We start from the raw sequence: 19,084 nt of genomic DNA on the forward strand, positions 1-19,084 counted from the left end.
CATGGCACCAAAGAAAAAAAGAATGCTACAATTCAGGTTTGCGTTGCCCTGCCTCATTAACATCTGACATTTCCAACAGCTGTTATTTGTGAACTAGCTCAATAATAAAAGGAGAGTTATTTGGTAAAGAGGCTTAATAACCACAACTAAAAATCCTTACGTTGTCAGTGCTATTAAGTGAATCTGTTTATGTTGAATTTAAGATTTCTCTGGAAGAACAGAAAAATACACTTTGCATTAATTTGACTCATTCATACCTGCTGACATTATAACTTTATTTTTTAATTGCCTTATATTTAAGTTGGGTGTTAGAAAAAAGAAAAGCCAAAAACTTGTGCCTTATTAGGGATAGCCAGAATCCTCTATCTATCTGTCTGTCTGTCTATATCTTTATCTATCATAAATATTTTTGTTGTTTTAGTCTTGTGGAATTGCACATGTTTAAAAAACTGTCAAAATGACTTTTACAAGTCAGAAGATATTTATTATTGCATATTATTTTATAGCTTTTTATTTTAGCTTAGCTACTTTATTTTACCTCATAACAGGATATCCTTTCAAACACTATTAATCTACAACATGTTTATCCACGTGAAGTTAACACATATAGGTATCACCTATATGTTATATTTCAGAATCGAGGACCAAATAGACCTTTTTTTTCTTTTTTTTTCTTTTTGGATTGTTGTGCTACTGATCAAGAATTCCAAGAAATTCTTTTTAAACTCAGTGACTATGTTTTAGGGGAAAAAAAGTCTTAAGTATTAGAAGATAGGAATTCAACTAAATGATAGCTGTGAATCTAACAATGGCATTTAGAGAAATGATAGGGGAGAGGTTTAATGACTGCATTTCAGAGAGGACAATTGATTATGAAAAGCCTTTGGTCCTCATTGTGTAAAATTTAATTTAGAGAGAAGGCTAAGGGCACAAACCAGAGAAAAGAGATCAGATTTTAAAACAAGATATTAATTAGGTACTGAGAAATTGGTCCAGACAATGAAGAGGACTCTCTGATTGACAAAAGAATGACAAGGAGACTGGTATTGTTTTCTCAAAGGAAATGAACCAACGTCTTTACACATGGAAGTGGATAGAAAATGAGCTCGCTCGTCACCTTTGTCACTGAGCAACGTGGGACTCATTCTGAGGCAAATCTCAGAGAATTCTCGTCTTCTGCCAAATGTGACAATGATATATCTTAAATTTTAGGTCACCAGCCTAATTCCTCTCTATTCTCACTCTCACTTTATGCCAGACCAGATTCCATTAGTCTACCTACCCTGTCATGTTCTTTTCTCTCTAGTCCTTGGCACATACTGTTTTTATGTTTTGGTCATTTTCTCGAGTGATCTTCTGCTCTAAGTCCCACCCTCCTTCACTTGCCTAATGCCCTGTCATTCTTCAAGCATCCCTTTATGTATTATTTCTCCCAATAAGCTTTGCCTGACCTCTCCCTCCTGGTCTGCTGTTCCTCTTATATGCTCTATTAGCTTGCTGTTTCTACCCAAATTCACACTGACCACATTGACACTGCAAGTGCCTTTTATATGTTTGAACTTGCTCCAGACTGCACGGTCCGCGACAGCAGGGCCATGGTTGTCCTTTTCATCATTTTTATAACCTCATATCCCAGGTTCTAACATGTAACAAGGGTTCATTAAATATTTATCAAATGAATTCACAAAAAGTATAAGAATGTAGAAATTAAAGACTATTCTAGGCAGTGGTTTCAGTCCTAAAGTAGTAATTATAGAATTGTGATACTGTGTGGCTCCAATCATGTTTATCAGAATCACCATGATGGACAGTCATTGGGAGTGGGGGAGTGGCAGCAAAATGCAGATTCCCAGGACATTAACTAGAATCTGCCCACCAGTGTAGGAGACGTGGGTTCAGTCTCTGAACTAGGAAGATCCTCTGGAGAAGGAAATGGCAACCCACTCCAGTATTCTTGTTTAGAGAACCCTGTGGACATAGGAGCCTGGCAGGCTACAGTCTATGGGGTTGCAAAGAGTCAGAAAAAACTGAGCGACTAAACAAGAGCCAATAACTCAAAATCAAGAGGAGCATCTCTGTGTAAACTATGACATTTATCAGGCTTCCCAAGTGGTTCTTAGTTACATTAAAGTCTGAATGTGTCTCTGGTTGTTTCTCCAGGAAACAAATTCTGATATGAAATTAGTATGTGGAAAGTTTATTAGAAGATATACATCTATATTAGAGTGATGGAATCAAGATTGGACAGACATAGCAACAGTAAAGGCTGCAGTGCATCCCTGAAGACTTGTTACCCAAGTAGGGGCAAGGAGAATGGGTCTTTACTTCCTACCAGTGACCTGTTATTGGAAACTCGCTGCCCCTGGGAAGGCTGCATGACCTTGGTTCAGCCTGTTTTCTTTACCCGAGGGCACAGCAGCTGGGAGAATAAATGTTTCAGTCTGGAAGGCAGGGGATCTGGTCTATGCATTGCAGTATCTACTACAAAGCCCAATTACTGTGTATATAGTGTGTATGTTAAAGAAAAAAAAATGGAGAAAGGAGGGATGATCAGAGAGGAAGAAGGAGTCAGGGAAGAGAGGTGGGAGGATAAGTGGAAGGGATAAAGAGAGGAAGAAAGGAATTTACAAGTGGTAAAAGGAAATCTTTTTCTTTGCATTTGTGTAATAACTACTGTCTAAAAGACATACAAACTGTTATCATAAAAGATTCTATTCTCAGGACTTCCCTGGTGGTCCAGCAGTCAAGACAACGCACTCCCACAGTAGGGGACACAGGTTAGACCCCAGATCAGGGAACTAAGATCCTTCTATGCTAAGCCACTTCAGTCATGTCCGACTCTGTGTGACCCCAGAGATGGCAGCACACCAGGCTCCCCCGTCCCTGGGATTCTCCAGGCAAGAACACTGGAGTGGGTTGCCATTTCCTTCTCCAATGCATGAAAGTGAAAAGAGAAAGTGAAGTCGCTCAGTTGTGTCCGACTCCCAGTGACCCCATGGACTGCAGCCCACCAGGCTCCTCCATCCATGGGATTTTCCAGGCAAGTGTACTGGAGTGGGGTGCCAGATCCTGCAGTACGTAAATAAATTAAACAAACAAACAGCAACAATAAAAAGGCTCTATTCTCTAAGCATTATCAGTGCAATGAGAGATCCAAAAAACACTGATTTAGTAAATGGATGAATCATGTACCTTAAGTAAATATGGTCTTTTTAAACTCTAGGAGGAACACCAAGAGAAAGGATAGCTGTTTACCTGAATGGTGCTATATTATACACCTTAGGAAGTGTGCAAAAAGTGAAACACAAGTACTCTTTGTTTATTGCTTGAACAATTTTTGTTCCTAAAAATAATATAGTTTTATTTGTTCTTACTGGACACTAACTCTGAATGTGTTTAGGGTAGAGAATATATAGAATGTTACTTGACAGTTTCTTTAATTCAGTTATTTTATTCCCTAGATGCCTGAAATGTGCAGATGCCCCCTGTCAGAAGAGCTGTCCAACAAATCTAGATATCAAATCGTTCATCACAAGTATCTCAAACAAGGTAAATTTGGATTTAGCTCTGCAAATGAAAATTAATAACAGCCTTTGATCTTGTTCTCTATTATTACCATGATTAAAGCGTAAAGCTTGTCTTAGTAAATTAGGTTAAAGTATTAAAGTTATGATTTCTGTAGGCATGTGAGAATGTGGCACATTTTGTTAATTAGTCTCTTCCTAGTTGTGATAATGATTATTGTGAAATCCATATTCATTTTTTATTATCTTAAAAATTAGTTTGTGGTGAATTGAATCATTTTTTAATACAAACCATTCACTGAATAGATTGATTCTAGCTTAAGCAGGCTAAATGCTTACAGATAGGAACTGTCTTTGATTATCAAAACACATTTCAAGTTTGATATCTTTGTTTTAAAATGTACTTTAATATTAACTCTAGGGCACTGGAACAAATCAAAGGAAGTTGTCTAAGACTTGGAATAATTCATAGAGACTGATAGCGTTTTAACCAAAACCCCCACAACAACTAAAAAATAGAAAACGGACATTAGTAGAAAAAAAGGAATTTTGATCTTTATGTTGTTTTTTATTTTTTTATTTTTTTTTAATTTTTAATTTTCTTTTATTTTTAAACTTTACATTTTGTATTAGTTTTGCCAAATATCAAAATGAATCCGCCACAGGTATACATGTGTTCCCCATCCTGAATCCTCCTCCCTCCTCCCTCCCCATACTATCCCTCTGGGTCATCCCAGTGCACTAGCCCCAAGCATCCAGTATCCTGCATTGAACCTGGACTGGCATCTCGTTTCATACATGATAGTATACATGTTTCAATGCCATTCTCCCAAATCTTCCCACCCTCTCCCTCTCCCACAGAGTCCATAAGACTGTTCTATACATCAGTGTCTTTTTTGCTGTCTCGTACACAGGGTTATTGTTACCATCTTTCTAAATTCCATATATATGCATTAGTATACTGTATTGGTGTTTTTCCTTCTGGCTTACTTCACTCTGTATAATAGGCTCCATGTTGTTTTTTAAATCAATGTAAGACACTGATTCATTGTGATATTTGGCAAAACTAATACAATTATGTAAAGTTTAAAAATAAAATAAAATTAAAAAAAAAATAAATCAATGTAAGGCAAAGCCCAGTTTTTAGTAAACAAGAGAATGGTTGATTGATTAAATGATGAATAGTATCTTTTGTTTGTGAAAGAAGCATTATGAACTCTTAGCCAAGGATCCTATCCTTTAACTACTGAGCAAAAACTGAAGGCATCTTCCAGTAAGGATGTAGAGATTGCTTCCTTTCACAGGATTTAGTACTTATATGCTAAAATGCTGCTAAAATCCAGTAAGTACTCCTTCAACTAACTGGCACCTTTTTACATAGAAAGATTATTTCTCAGTATGTCAGTGATTTAAAAATGTTGTAGGAGAAAAATTATAAATTTATATAGCTTTATGATTTCAAAAGAATTAGAGGTTATTACTTAGATATAGGACATGGTATTAATCTACATGGCCAGATATGAAGTCCAGGTTGAATTTTTGCATTGAACCCCTGTGAACCCAAGAAAAATGACTTATCTCTACCCTTTGATTTATGAAAGAAGAATAGCATCTGTCTTACAGGATGGTGGTGTGAACTGAATAATATTTTCACGTGAAAATCTCTGATATGGCAATTATTCAACAAATATTTTGTTGATGTGGAATTATTATTATTTTTTCTATTCATTCAATATGGTAAATACTATACAAGTGATTACTATTTTTGTTTCTGGTATTACTTATTGAGCATCTACTATCTATCAAACTCAGTGACATATACTGGCTGAAAAAGGATCCCTGCTATGTCCTTGCCTTCTGGAAATTATGACTCTGAGCAAAACCAGATACATTAAAAAAATAAAACAACACAAAAACCTACCGATAATTCAATGTGATTAGTGCTGAAACCATTCAGTTTAAGAAGATTATTCAGCATATGAAAAAGCAAGAATGTGGGCTATACATGGTATGTGTAGGGAAATATAATAAATTCAGTGTGGCTAGAATGGAGCCTTGATTACATAAAGAAGAGTGATGGGAAAGAGACAAAGCAGTTAGACTGATATTAAGTTGTGAAAATATTTGAATTCTATGCTCAATATTTGAGACAATTCTATAGATAGTAGGAAATCACTAATGCTCTGTATTTGTTTTGTAATTAAGAAGATAAAATCTGAAAAGAGATCTCATTTATTAACTGAAATATCGTAAACATTTATCATCACAGAATCTCTGACATATATGAAAATAAATAATTTATGTGAAGCATGTATATGAAATCTCATGAGAAAAAGAATAAAATAAAATGTCCAAAATTTTGAAGTAGAAAGAGTTTTGGCTAAAATTATATAAGGTTGCACTCCTGGCTTTAAGCATGAGGCAATGGAATTGTGATCCATGCTAGCTAAATTTTCCCTGCTGCCGCTGCTAAGTCTCTTCAGTCGTGTCCGACTCTGTGCGACCCCATAGACGGCAGCCCACTAGGCTTCCCTGTCCCTGAGATTCTCCAGGCAAGAACACGGGAGTGGGTTGCCATTTCCTTCTCCAATGCATGAAAGTGAAAAGTGAAAGTGAAGTTGCTCAGTCGTGTCTAACTCTGTGATCCCATGGGCTGCAGCCTACCAGGCTCCTTCATCCATGGGATTTTCCAGGCAAGAGTACTGGATTGGGGTGCCATCGCCTTCTCTGAAATTTTCCCTAGAGAATCTATAATTTAGTAGTGATTTTGTGATTCTAATAAGTGTATAGCACAATCATTCAAGCTATACAAAAATTTTATATATGAAAAAAAGACAAAATGGGAATAATGATATTCTTTGAAAAACTTATAAAATGTCTAAGTAAGATCAGAATCATCTCTATTTTAGGATAATGTTGTTTCATTAGTTTGTTCATATTTCTTACTACCTGATGAAGCATTGCACCTTGGTATTTATTTAAATAAATTTCCATATGAAGAGAAGATATTTGAGGATATTTAATTGAAAATGTAATCTTTTCAGACATTTAAGGAACTCTATTGCAAGCAGTATTTTGTTGAAGAATCATTGTAGCAATCATAAAAGGTAAGAGATTCTTGTACTTTAAAGCCTGCAGCTTTTAAGATATTTACCAGCTGTGTAGGATGTAGGCTGTCCCACATTGCTCTACCAGTGGACCTCAACTCAGGAGGGGGGTTCTTTCCAGGTTGAGAGGGTAATTGAATCACCAGACTCAATGAGCCTTGAGCCTTTTTGAGAAAAGCATGTCACTTGGATTGTATTGTGTTAGGTTTCTGTGATTCAGTGGACTTTAGACCAATACTTCCATTCTTTATTTTTTTACAAACTGGATTACAGCTCTAGTTTCTAAAGGTACACTCAATTCTATTGTACCTCCTTGGTCAGTTTTTCTCTGTTTCATGAAGGTTATTCTTCGCAATTTTATCTCTCAATGGAAAGTACATGTTTCAGATTCATCAAACTGTAAATAAGGGTTATATTTTTGGATAGTTTTCTTTTGGAAAAAAAAACCAACACTACATTATGTAAGAATTCATAAGGTCAGTCTATAAATGTAGTGAAAAAGTGACTTTAAAAAAATTTTCCTTAGTTACACAATCCTTTATTTTCTAATAAAAAGTATTTATTTTCTTTTTCAAAATTTTGTATTAAGTTGTAAAGCAATGGCTTCTCCACAGACTTGTATATTTTACAGAATCTGTATACATTTTGTATACAATCTGTATAGATTTTACAGAATCTATGTAGATTTAGTGGCTTTTATAGCTAGATAAATACATTTAATAATATACATTAGAAAAAAAGTGTCACATAAAAGGCTCTTATCATAGATTCCTATTGAAAGTAACTAAAATCAGAGGAGCAGCACAATTTAACCAGCATTATTTATTGATAAATATTATTGACGACAGTAGTTTTATTTAACAATGTTTTCTTGATATATGTGTGTATGTATATATGCACATGCATGCACAAATATTATAAAGCAGAAGTGCAATCAATGGATTTAGTCCATTCAACTTTAGGGTTTGCTTTTCAGTTTCAATGGCCACGAGGTTTATACCATTATCAAATAAAATATTGATCATTTTCAGAATAATTTTCTAAAATCATAGCTTTAATTATATTGTACTCTTGTTCAAAAAACTTCAGTGGCTCGCCATTGCCTATAAAGTAAAGCCAATTAGGTACCCCCCATTTTTATGACAGAGAAGTAAGTAAATGAAAAAGGTATTAGGAAGTCCATAATTTACTAATCAGTAATTTAAAAAGTGAATATTTTAGATATATAAAATAAAATGTGATAATTGAGATTTCAGGTTTCCTTTGATACACAAGGCTAGTTCTCACACTTTTATTGTCAGATGGTACTTGGAGCACCTCTGTGCATCCTAAGAAGACTGACAGAAACTTACCTACCTGCCATAAGATGGTGTTCAAGGGAACACAGCTTATAAAAACTTTATGTGATGCTCTAGAACTAACAAGTCATTATCCTTCAGAGTTCAGTCTGCCATTTGGTTTACATAAATAGTTCTGAACTTGTGTGTCAGTTCCCCTTACAGTCATGATGCCAATTTTTAAATAATGTAAAATATGTAATTTTTTCTGTATTTTACAACAGCTAAATATTATGGGTCTGTGTCATTCCAGAGCCCAATCTGAGTGGGTCTTGTGGCATAGACTAAGATACTGCAATTCTAATTAGCTCTTCCTTATCTAATTAACAATAATGCTTTCTTTTTAAAACTTGATGAATAAAATGGTATGCTTTATTATTGTATGCTAATTACTCTATACTTATTAATCCAGTTTTGGATTAGTTTTATTCAAATTGTTGGCAGTTTTCTTCAGTTTTTTTCCCCCTTGTTGAGATTTCCATGAGAAAGCAGTTTATTTGTGCTTAGAATAAATGTCAGTTCTTTAAATCTTTTTTGGTAAGGATATGCTGTTAACCAACTCTTTTTGTTTCTGAAACTGTTCATACGTTTCTTAACTCTCATAAAATACTTTGTGCATAGAGTAAAGGATTGGCAGTTATTTTTTACACCTCTCAGAGAGTATTATTTTAGTGTTTTATGTCATGCATGCTATTTGAATGTCACCAGCATTCTAGTTATTGCTCACTTGAGAATAATGTCTTTGGAGAGTGGCTGATTTAAAGACCTTTTAACCTTCAGTGTTCAACAGTGTTACAGTTATTTATATCAATATGGATTTCTTTTATTTATTTTGCTTTGTTTTCATTATGACTCTTAAATCTATGGATTGATATCTTTCATCGTTTTGGGGACTATTTCATTGTCTTTACTTCATTTTATGGAGTTCTCATTAAGTATATGTTAAATATTCTTATTTTATTGTCTATGACTCAACTTATTTTTTGAACTTTCATTTCTTTGTTTTTTGGAGGTTACATTTTAAATCATTTCCTTAAATTCTACTTTCAAGTTTTCTAAAACCTTCTTCACCAGTTTCAAATATGTTCTTAAAATTGTCTGCTGAGTTTTGAGTTACAATTTTATCTTTCATTTCTAGGAGTTCTTTTTTACATTTAAAAACCCTGTTAGCTTTTTATTTATTTTTCAAGTCTACCTATAATTTCTTAAAGCAGATGAAATTACTTATTTTTATATTCTTGAGAATCCCACTATCCAAAATATTTGTGAGCATGATTATATTGCTTATGATGTCTAGTGGGTCCAGACATAGTGTTTTGTTTACTTTTATGTTTAATTTTTAAAATTATTTTTTTTTTCCTTTTGGAGGCTAATTACTTTATAATATTGTGATGGTTTTTGGCATACGTTGACATGAATCAGCCATAGGTGTACATGTGTCCCCCCATTCTGAATCCCCCGCCCACCTCCCTCCCCACCCCATCTGTCTGGCTTGTCCCAGAGCATCAGCTTTGAGTGCCCTGCTTCATGCATGGAACTTACACTGATCATCTATTTTACATATGGTAATATACATATTTCATTGCTTGTCTTTATTGCAGTCCTTATAAAATTTTCACAGATAAAGCCTCAAAGAAAATGAGCAACCATAATTTGAAAAATAAATGCTATAATAAAGATGTTTATTTAGAAAAGGAATCTATATTTGCTGTGTTCTCAAAGGCCCTGAAAATTAAAGGCTTTTTTTAACCTGGTTTAGCAAATGGCTTTAAGGTTGTTCCACTTATTTCTTTGCTTAAATCTTGTCATTTTCTGTCCCTGAACATGAAAGTTCATGGATACATTCACAATAACTAAAAAATATATCTTACCTATAATTTAAACTTTAAAAATTAGAAGAGCCACAGTAGGTAACTACTTCTCAATACATGTGAAAAATGCCTATAAATATTTAAGATCTAATGGGTAATCTGGAGAAGGCAATGGCACCCCACTCCAGTACTCTTGCCTGGTAAATCCCATGGAGGGAGGAGCCTGGTAGGCTGCAGTCCATGGGGTCGCTAAGAGTCGGAAATGACTGAGCAACTTCACTTTCACTTTTCACTTTCATGCATTGGAGAAGGAAATGGCAACCCACTCCAGTGTTCTTGCCTGGAGAATCCGAGGGACAAGGAGCCTGTGGGCTGCCATCTATGGGGTCACACAGAGTCTGACACGACTGAAGCAACTTAGCAATGGGTAATCTAGAATGATTGAAACCTACATTTTTATTGGTAAATTCTGGAATGGTAATCAAAAAGGCATATTGAAGAAATAGACTGTTGAAAAATAAGACAAAAAGATTTGCCATATCAGATATTGAAACTCACTGTACAGCTACTGTAGTCAGTATAGAATTGGTACAGGGATACACATCTCTGAAACAGATGAAGGTCTGTAAATGAAACCAAGTAAATAAGAGAACACAATATATAATGAAGAGGATATTTTAATTCAGTGGTAAATGATGACTTCTTTGAAAAGTGGTCCTGGCATAATTTTGCCTTTACCTTTAGAACACTTCATCAGGCCATCTAAGATAAATTTTAGGTGTACTAAATTTTTAAATATAAAAAGGAAAAGGTTTAAGGATAATTCTCAATCTGTGAGCTATGTGAGAAAAAATTTTACTACACACATTTTAAAATGTATTTTAGAATAAAATCAAACCGAACTTGAAACCAAGTGAACACTTTTTTTTGTTCTGCATGTTTAGGCTAAGTGTTAACTTCTATTAAATCAGAGTTCCTAAAAATTTAAATAAGAAAAAGAACCCAACCTTGCATAGGCAGTGTTCTCATAAGCATTAAAAAGAGGTCACGCAAATGATTAATGGTCATACTAGAGATGTCCTACTTTCATATTAGCCAGAAATGTGTAAATAAAAGGGCGATACCAGTTTTCTCTCATCATATTTTTAAAGTTAAAAAGTTAAGTAGCCTCCTTTGCTATTTAGCAGAAAGGAAGCAAGAAATCTCATACAGTAGTAATATATTTGAAAATTTCAAATATTTATACAGTTGTGCTAGCAATGCTTTGCTATCTGTTCTTCCTAGAGAAACAAAAGTATGACCATATAATGGTACATGTACAGTAGTATTTATTACAGCAATCACAGCATTGTTTGAAGTAGCAAAATCTTGAGACAACAATAGTGCCCAACATTAAGAAAAGTGTTTATTAACCTATTTTTATATTATGGAATGTTATGTGGCTCTGCATTATTATTATATTTGTTGAGCTAAAAGGATATTCCTATTAAATTAAGAAAGTGAGTTGCATACTAGTATGAATAGCATAACACTATCTTTAAAAAATTCTGATTTATGCATAAGCTAAACATGGCATAGAAGAACTTGAACTTTAGATTCCTCAGTTGATTGAGGTTGAGGAGGGGTAAAGAGGTTATTAACATTTTTGCTAAAAATGGCCGTATTATTTTACTTCCTCAGTAAGCATGTATATTTTTAATAAAAATAATAGATTAAAATTCTGTAGTAAAATAAAGTAAAGCTAATGGTTTACAGAGTAACATGTACAGATCTTACTCTTAGTTTTTATTTTGGTACAAAAAATGAGAAAAATATTCAGCTTTTTTTTTTCCCTAAATGACTAATAGTTCCAAATCTGTTTATTGAAAAATATATTTTCCCTCTATTCTAAAGTGCCACATCTATCATATACTTAATTCTACATTTATTTAGGTCTATTTCAAACCCTTTATTTGTCCTGTCAATCTATATATCTTTGACAGAACCAAGATATTTTATACTATGCTGTGTAATATATCTTACCATTGATAAAGGCTATTCCCCTGATAGTATATTTATTTTCAGAATATCCTAACTTTTCTCAACATGTAAAGCTAGCTTCATGAAATGAAAAGAAGTTCTACAGAGTAATTATTGAATGCTGTGTCTGGACTATGCATGCATGTTAAGTCGCTTCTGTTATGTCTAGCTCTTTGTGACCCCATGGACTATAGCCTACTAGCCTCCTCTGTCCATGGAATTCTCCAGGTAGGAATACTGGAGTGGGTTGCTATGCCCTCCTCCAGGGGATCTTCCCCACACAAGGGTCGAATCCATGTTTCTTGCATCCACAGGTGATTTCCTGCATCAACAGGCAGGTTCTTTACGACTAGCTCCACCTAGGAAACCCTGTGTCTAAACAGTGGTAACGTATTAATTTAAATTTAGTAATGCAAATTTATGCTTATCTTACCTCATACACTTATCAGCTGGTAACATTAACTCAATTTTCTAGAATTCAGCCTTGAATTTTAATATGTAACTTCTCAGTTTTGAGACTAGCAAACGGTAAATTTACTAAGTGCTAAATTACCAATAGCTGTAATATTTTCAAAATGTACCCTCTTTTCTAATGTGCTGGTGGAAAAGAGAGATGCATATTACATTGTTTATGCTGTGCTTAGTCGCTCAGTTGTGTCCAACTCTTTGGGACCCCATGGACTGTAGCCCGCCAGGTTTCTCTGTCCATGGGGATTCTCCAGGCAAGAATACTGGAATGGGTTGCCCATTCCCTTCTCCAGGGGATCTTCCCCACCCAGGGATTGAACCAAGGTCTCCAACATTGGAGGTACATTCTTGACCTATCCAAATGGAATTTAAATCTGACTAACCATCTCATTATGTGGAAAATAAATATGAAATCCAAAAAGGTTAAATGGTTTATCCCAAATCACATAACCACTTGACAGTGTAACAGTATTTTCCTGAAATCTTCTCCAGTGTACTTTCCTTTTCATCACACTGCACTATTTATATGAAAAAAGTATGTAAAACTCACTATTAAAATATGAAGTGCTAAATAAGTAACATATTTTTTATCATGACACTTTTCCAAGTACCCAGTTCTTTCAGTTCAGTCGCTTAGTTGTGTCTGACTTTTGCGACCCCGTGAACTGCAGCACACCAGGCCTCCATGTCCATCACCAACTCCCGGAGTTCACCCAAACTCATGTCCATTGAGTCAGTGATGCCATTCAACCATCTCATCCTCTGTAGTACCCTTCTCCTCCTGCTTTCATCTTTTCCAGCATCAGGGTTTTTTCAAATGAGTCAGCTCTTCACATCAGGTGGCCAAGGTAGTAGAGTTTCAGCTTCAACATCAGTCCTTCCAATGAATACCCAGGACTGATCTCCTTTAGGGTGGACTGGTTGGATCTCCTTGCAGTCCAAGGGACTCTCAAGAGTCTTCTCCAACACCACAGTTCAAAAGCATCAATTCTTCTGCATTTAGCTTTCTTCACAGTCCAAATCTCACATCCATACATGACTACTGGGAAAACCATAGCCTTGACTAGACGGACCTTTGTTGACAAAGTAATGTCTCTGCTTTTTAATATGCTATCTAGGTAGGTCATAACTTTCCTTCCAAGGAGTAAGCCTCTTTTAATTTCTTGGCTGCAGTTACCACTTGCAGTGATTTTGGAGCCCAGGAAAATAAAGTCAGCCACTGTTTCCACTGTTTCCATTGTTTCCCCATCTATTTGCCATGAAGTGATGGGACTGGATGCCATGATCTTCGTTTTCTGAATGTTGAGCTTTAAGCCAACTTTTTCACTCTCCTCTTTCACTTTCATCAAGAGGCTCTTTAGTTCTTCTTCACTTTCTGCCATAAGGGTGGTGTCATCTACATATCTGAGGTTATTGATATTTCTCCCAGCAGTTTTGATTCTAGCTTGTGCTTCTTATAGCCCAGCGTTTCTCATGATGTACTCTGCATATAAGTTAAATAAGCAGGATGACAATATACAGCCTTGACGAAGTCCTTTTCCTATTTGGAACCAGTTTGTTGTTCCATGTCGAGTTCTAACTGTTGCTTCCTGACCTGAATACAGGTTTCTCAAGAGGCAGGTCAGGTGGTCTGGTGTTCCCATCTCTTTCAGAATTTTCCACAGTTTATTGTGATCCACACAATCAAAGGCTTTGGCATAGTCAATAAAGCAGATAAATGTTTTTCTGGAAGTCTCTTGCTTTTTCCATGATCCAGCGGATATTGGCAATTTGATCTCTGGTTCCTCTGCCTTTTCTAAAACCAGCTTGAACATCTGGAAGTTCACGGTTCACGTATTGCTGAAGCTGGCTTGGAAAATTTTGAGCATTCCTTTACTAGCGTGTGAGATGAGTGCAATTGTGCAGTAGTTTGAGCATTCTTTGGCATTGCCTTTCTTTGGGATTGGAGTGAAAACTGACCTTTTCCAGTCCTGTGGCCACTGCTGAGTTTTCCAAATTTGCTGGCATATTGAGTGCAGCACTTTCACAGCATCATCTTTCAGGATTTGAAATAGCTCCACTGGAATTCCATCACTTCTACTAGCTTTGTTCGTAGTGATGCTTCCTAAGGCCCACTTGACTTCACATTCCAGGACATCTGGCTCTAGGTGAGTGATCACACCATCATGATTATCTGGGTCGTGAAGATCTTTTTTGTACAGCTCTTCTGTGCATTCTTGCCAGCTCTTCTTAATATCTTGTGTTTCTGTTAGGTCCATATCATTTCTGTCCTTTATTGAATCCATCTTTGCATGAAATATTCCCTTGGTATCTCTAATTTTCTTGAGGAGATCTCTAGTCTTTCCCATTCTATTGTTTCCTATTCTATTGTTTCCCATTCTAAGTACTATTAAATCTTAAATAATTGCAGAGTATATAATACAATAAACTTTATCTTAAGGAATTTTGAGTTTCATCTTTAGACAACTATTTGATAAATTGAAGAATTTTAAGTAAATAATTGTAAAGAAGTGAAAGTTGCTCAGTCGTGTCCAACTCTTTGCCACCCTATGGTCTATACAGCCCATGGAATTCTCCAGGCCAGAATACTGGAGTGGGTCATCTTTCCCCTCACCAGGGGATCTTCCCAACCCAGAAATCAAACCCATATTGCAGGCGGATTCTTTACCAGTGAGTCACAAGGGAAGCCCAGGAATACTGAAGTGGGTAGGCTATCTCTTCTTTAGCGAATCTTCCTGACCTGGGAATTGAACCAGTGTTTTCTGCTTTGCATCTGGATTCTTTACCAACTGAACTATCAGGGAAGCCCTAATAGTAAACAAAACTAATTATAATTTTGAAATTCATATGGGCTTAAGTTAATGCACTTTGAATGGAGACTTTCTGAAAACTGTGTTTGTATCCTCTGTGCAGATTATAGCTGACTGGTGGTTTTATGAGCAATATATAATAACACACTATATTAGACAGCAAAACACCCAGTTGATTAAGAAATCTCATTTCTGTCTGTGAAGAGCAAACCTTCATAAATAGTCTTACTTTATTTTGTTTGGATAAAAGAAAATAAGAGTGCTAAATTGTAGTCTAGCTCTACTATCATAAGTAATAATTCTGTCTTAGTTATTATATATATATATAACTTTCATATATATATATATATATATATATATATATATATAATGATGTCCAGCAATAATTTCTGAGTTTGTTTTTTTTAAATATTGTTTAAGGTAAGATTATTTGGAGTGAGGTAGTTTGATCTCTTTCTTACCTTTTGATTTTTTTCTTAATTTTGCCATTACTTATACTTGTTACTGAAAATATAAACTTATTTTTAAAACTTGGCCAATCATTTGATTGACTTGTGTTTTTTTGCCCTTCTTAATAACAAATGATTTTTAAAGAACAAAGAAACAACAGAATTTCCAGTTTTCTCCTTGTAGCCAAATATTAATTACCAGTATATTTAAGTTATATCAAAGATGAAATAATTCTCAATAGTTTACTGAGTAGGCAGTAGCACATGTGATATAGCTTTGTTTTTAGTATAACATCTTTCAGAAGAGGGAGATATATGAAGTGCATTAATATATCCAGATACTAATTTTCTATTTCTGATGTTGGGCAACAAATGCCCTTTAAGTATAGAATTTGTGTTATATTTTTGTTCCAGTAAGAATAATCAGATTTAATCTATATTTCTGGTTACCTTTAAAAGGATTTACAGTTTAGTTGGGTTGTAAAGAAAAACAATCTCAGTGAAAGATGAAATTTGTAATATCAGATTAGAGAAAAATCTTTTAACATTTTATATAGTATATGAATAGGTGATTCTATTAATATTAATTTTACTTCTCCTTCAATAATTTCTCAAATTAACTTTTTTTTGCTTACAAGTTATGCAGTATTTATAAATGATAACTTCTAGATTTCTACTTTTGCGTATTTTTCTTAGCTTTAATGATCACTCTAACATTATGATCTTGACTCTACCATATATGTTTCTATATTGGCATAGAAGTTTCTATGTAGAAAGGCATTCTATCTCCTTGAAGACATTATACCATGAATTATGGTAACTTATAAGAGGGGGCTTCCCAGGTGGCGCTACTGGTAAAGAATGTGTATACCAGTGTAGGAGATGCAAGAGAAGTGGATTCGACCTCTGGGTTGGGAGGATCCCCTAGAGTAGGAAGTGGCAACCACTCCAATATTCTGGCCTGGAAAATTTCATGGACTGTGGAGCCTGGTGGGTTACAGTCCATGGGATTGCAAAGAGTTGGACACGACTGAACGACTTTCAATTCACCTGTCGGCTGTGTGATCTTAGGAAAATCACCTATCTTCTCTGAGCATCACTTTTCATTTCATTTTCGGTATATGTGAACTCTAGCACTCTAAATGAAATAACCTTGTATTCGGTTGTTTATTTCTGTGTTTCGTCATATCTAAGAATAAAAAATTATACTTCTGTAAATTTCTTAGAAAATCTATTGCAAATTTCATTATTTTCTGTGGATAAAATGGGCATTTTATTATTCACAATAGATATTCACATTACTTACTTTAAATTGGCAATACAAAATTATGAAGTTGTTATTGTTCATTCACTAAGTTGTGTTGGACTCTTTGCAACCCCATGGACTGTAGCACTCCAGGCTCCTCTGCCTTCCACTGTCTCCTGAAGTTCACTCAAATTCATGCCCTTTGAGTTGGTGATGCTAATGATTTGAATTTTATATAAATTTTTATTTTTGATATTAAAAGATAAATGCTGATCAATTAAGTTTCTAGTAGTGATTCTACTGGAGATTAGATATGGTCTCTGAACTTCAGAAATTATTAAAAGCTAATAGAAGACACTGGAGAAGGCAATGGCACCCCACTCCAGGACTCTTGCCTGGGAAATCCCATGTGCGGAGGAGCCTGGTAGGCTGCAGTCTGTGGGGTCCCTAAGAATCAGACACGACCGAGCGACTTCACTTTCACTTTTCACTTTCGTTAATTGGAGAAGGAAATGGCAACCCACTCCAGTGTTCTTGCCTGGAGAATCCCAGGGACGGGGCAGCCTGGTGGGCTGCAGTCTATGGGGTCGCACAGAGTAGGACACGACTGAAGCGACTCAGCAGCAGCAGCAGCAGAAGACACATCAGAAAAATATAGAGTTATCATAAATTTATATTAACAAATACAATGACCAAAAAAGTGTAGTACAAAGAGATGATATTGTGGCATTATGTTTCTAGTTGGAAAATGGTGAACAATGGAGTTTTTTAAAGGAAATGTTATTTGAGCAATGGTATATGGTATGAACAGGATGGATATTGGTATGGATGAAAATTGTATTCCATTTAACCAGAACAATCTACAGGCAAAAGCACTGCTTCTTCATGCATATCTAGTGCTTACCAAAGGGCCTCTCACAGAGTAGCTGCTCATAAATACTTGATGATTGGTGAATTGAGTACATGCACACATGCACACTAAGTTATATTAATTAACTCAGGGAAAATTATACATTCTCAAGTCAATTAAACAGAGATAGGTGGGTACGGTGCAGAAAATTGGAGAACTAGAAATGAGATTTTTGCATTTCTACAATGTACATAAATTATTATGCCTTTACTTGCATGTTTCTCTACCATTTCTTCTTCATAACTTAGTAGATTGTGGTAGTTTTTCTTTCTGTACTTTTTACTCTTATTTGCTGTCTTTCTTAATTTACTTCCTAACATGAGTTTTCTTTAATAAATGTTAAAATCTTAAACTGTTAGAATTAACATTTTAAGAAATTTCTTAGGAGAAAAAGCCTAGGGGATGGGGTGGGGACTTAAATTTATTAAATCTATCCTGTGCTTCATAATGTACTAGGCATCTTATCTGTATCAAGCATTTTAAAAATATTTAACATAAATATGACTAATTAATAAGGAATTTTGATCTGTATTTTTTAAGTGATAAAACCTGTGCTAAGAGGTAATACATTTTCCTCCAGTCATATGGTTTAAATATGATTCAAATTCAGGAGCGTATGGCTCTGAAGCCTGTGTGTGTGTGTGTGTGTGTGTGTGTGTGTGTGTGTACTTGAGTATGTGTTTTCTAGTTTACCGTCTTAAGGTCAGATAAAAACTTTATTTTCTACAAGAATTAAAAAAAATTTTTTCCTTAAGTGAGACCAAAATAAATTCATAGTTCTGGTCTACTCTTGTAAAAATCTTATAAAATTTAGTGTATGTGTTACAATGAAGGATTTTCAGAAAAAAAGCAGCCAAATCGATTCTTCCATCCTCATTTGTCTTCACAAGAATGTGAGTAATATGAGGGCAGGAGGTTTCGTGTATTCTGTTCATAAGTTATTCCCACCTCTACTTTACCAAATACTTGAAGATCCATCGATTGTTTATTGAGGGATGATGACTGGCAGAGATGTCCTTTTCCCTATTCTTTTTGTATGTACTACTAGATATTTTTCTATTCAACTAATGTACATCATTACATTCACCATTATATAGCTCCATCCAGAAATACAAGCAATGTTAATTCACCCTTCTCACACATGCAAACTTACTGAAGTTTAGCCCAAGTATTTTTTAAATGCAACAGATTGGAGTTTATCTTGGAAGGGTGCTTCCATCTGTGAAAACACTCATTGGAAGAAGGAAGAACACTTTAAAATAAATCCACCAGCTGTATTGATAATGGTGTAGTGACATGAAGGCCTGAATATGATAGAACTATTTGTTAAAATAGTTATACCATATGAGAGAATAGCTAGCTTGTGGGTTTCTTGTGTTTCTTGATACTGATTTCAAAAATCA

General features: G+C 35.0%; 1 protein-coding gene across 1 annotated transcript in view; it reads left to right on the forward strand.

Annotated features, from left to right (window-relative positions):
• DPYD (dihydropyrimidine dehydrogenase) overlaps window positions 1-19,084 on the forward strand; it is a 930,468-nt gene that overhangs the window by 203,960 nt on the left and 707,424 nt on the right. The window contains exon 4 of the mRNA XM_005888124.3: window positions 3,462-3,549. Coding sequence (XP_005888186.1) covers window positions 3,462-3,549 — 88 coding nt within the window. The remainder of the gene's footprint in view (window positions 1-3,461; window positions 3,550-19,084) is intronic.

The sequence above is a fragment of the Bos mutus genome, chromosome 3, assembly GCF_027580195.1.
Source record: "Bos mutus isolate GX-2022 chromosome 3, NWIPB_WYAK_1.1, whole genome shotgun sequence".
Classification (NCBI taxonomy): Eukaryota; Metazoa; Chordata; class Mammalia; order Artiodactyla; family Bovidae; genus Bos; species Bos mutus.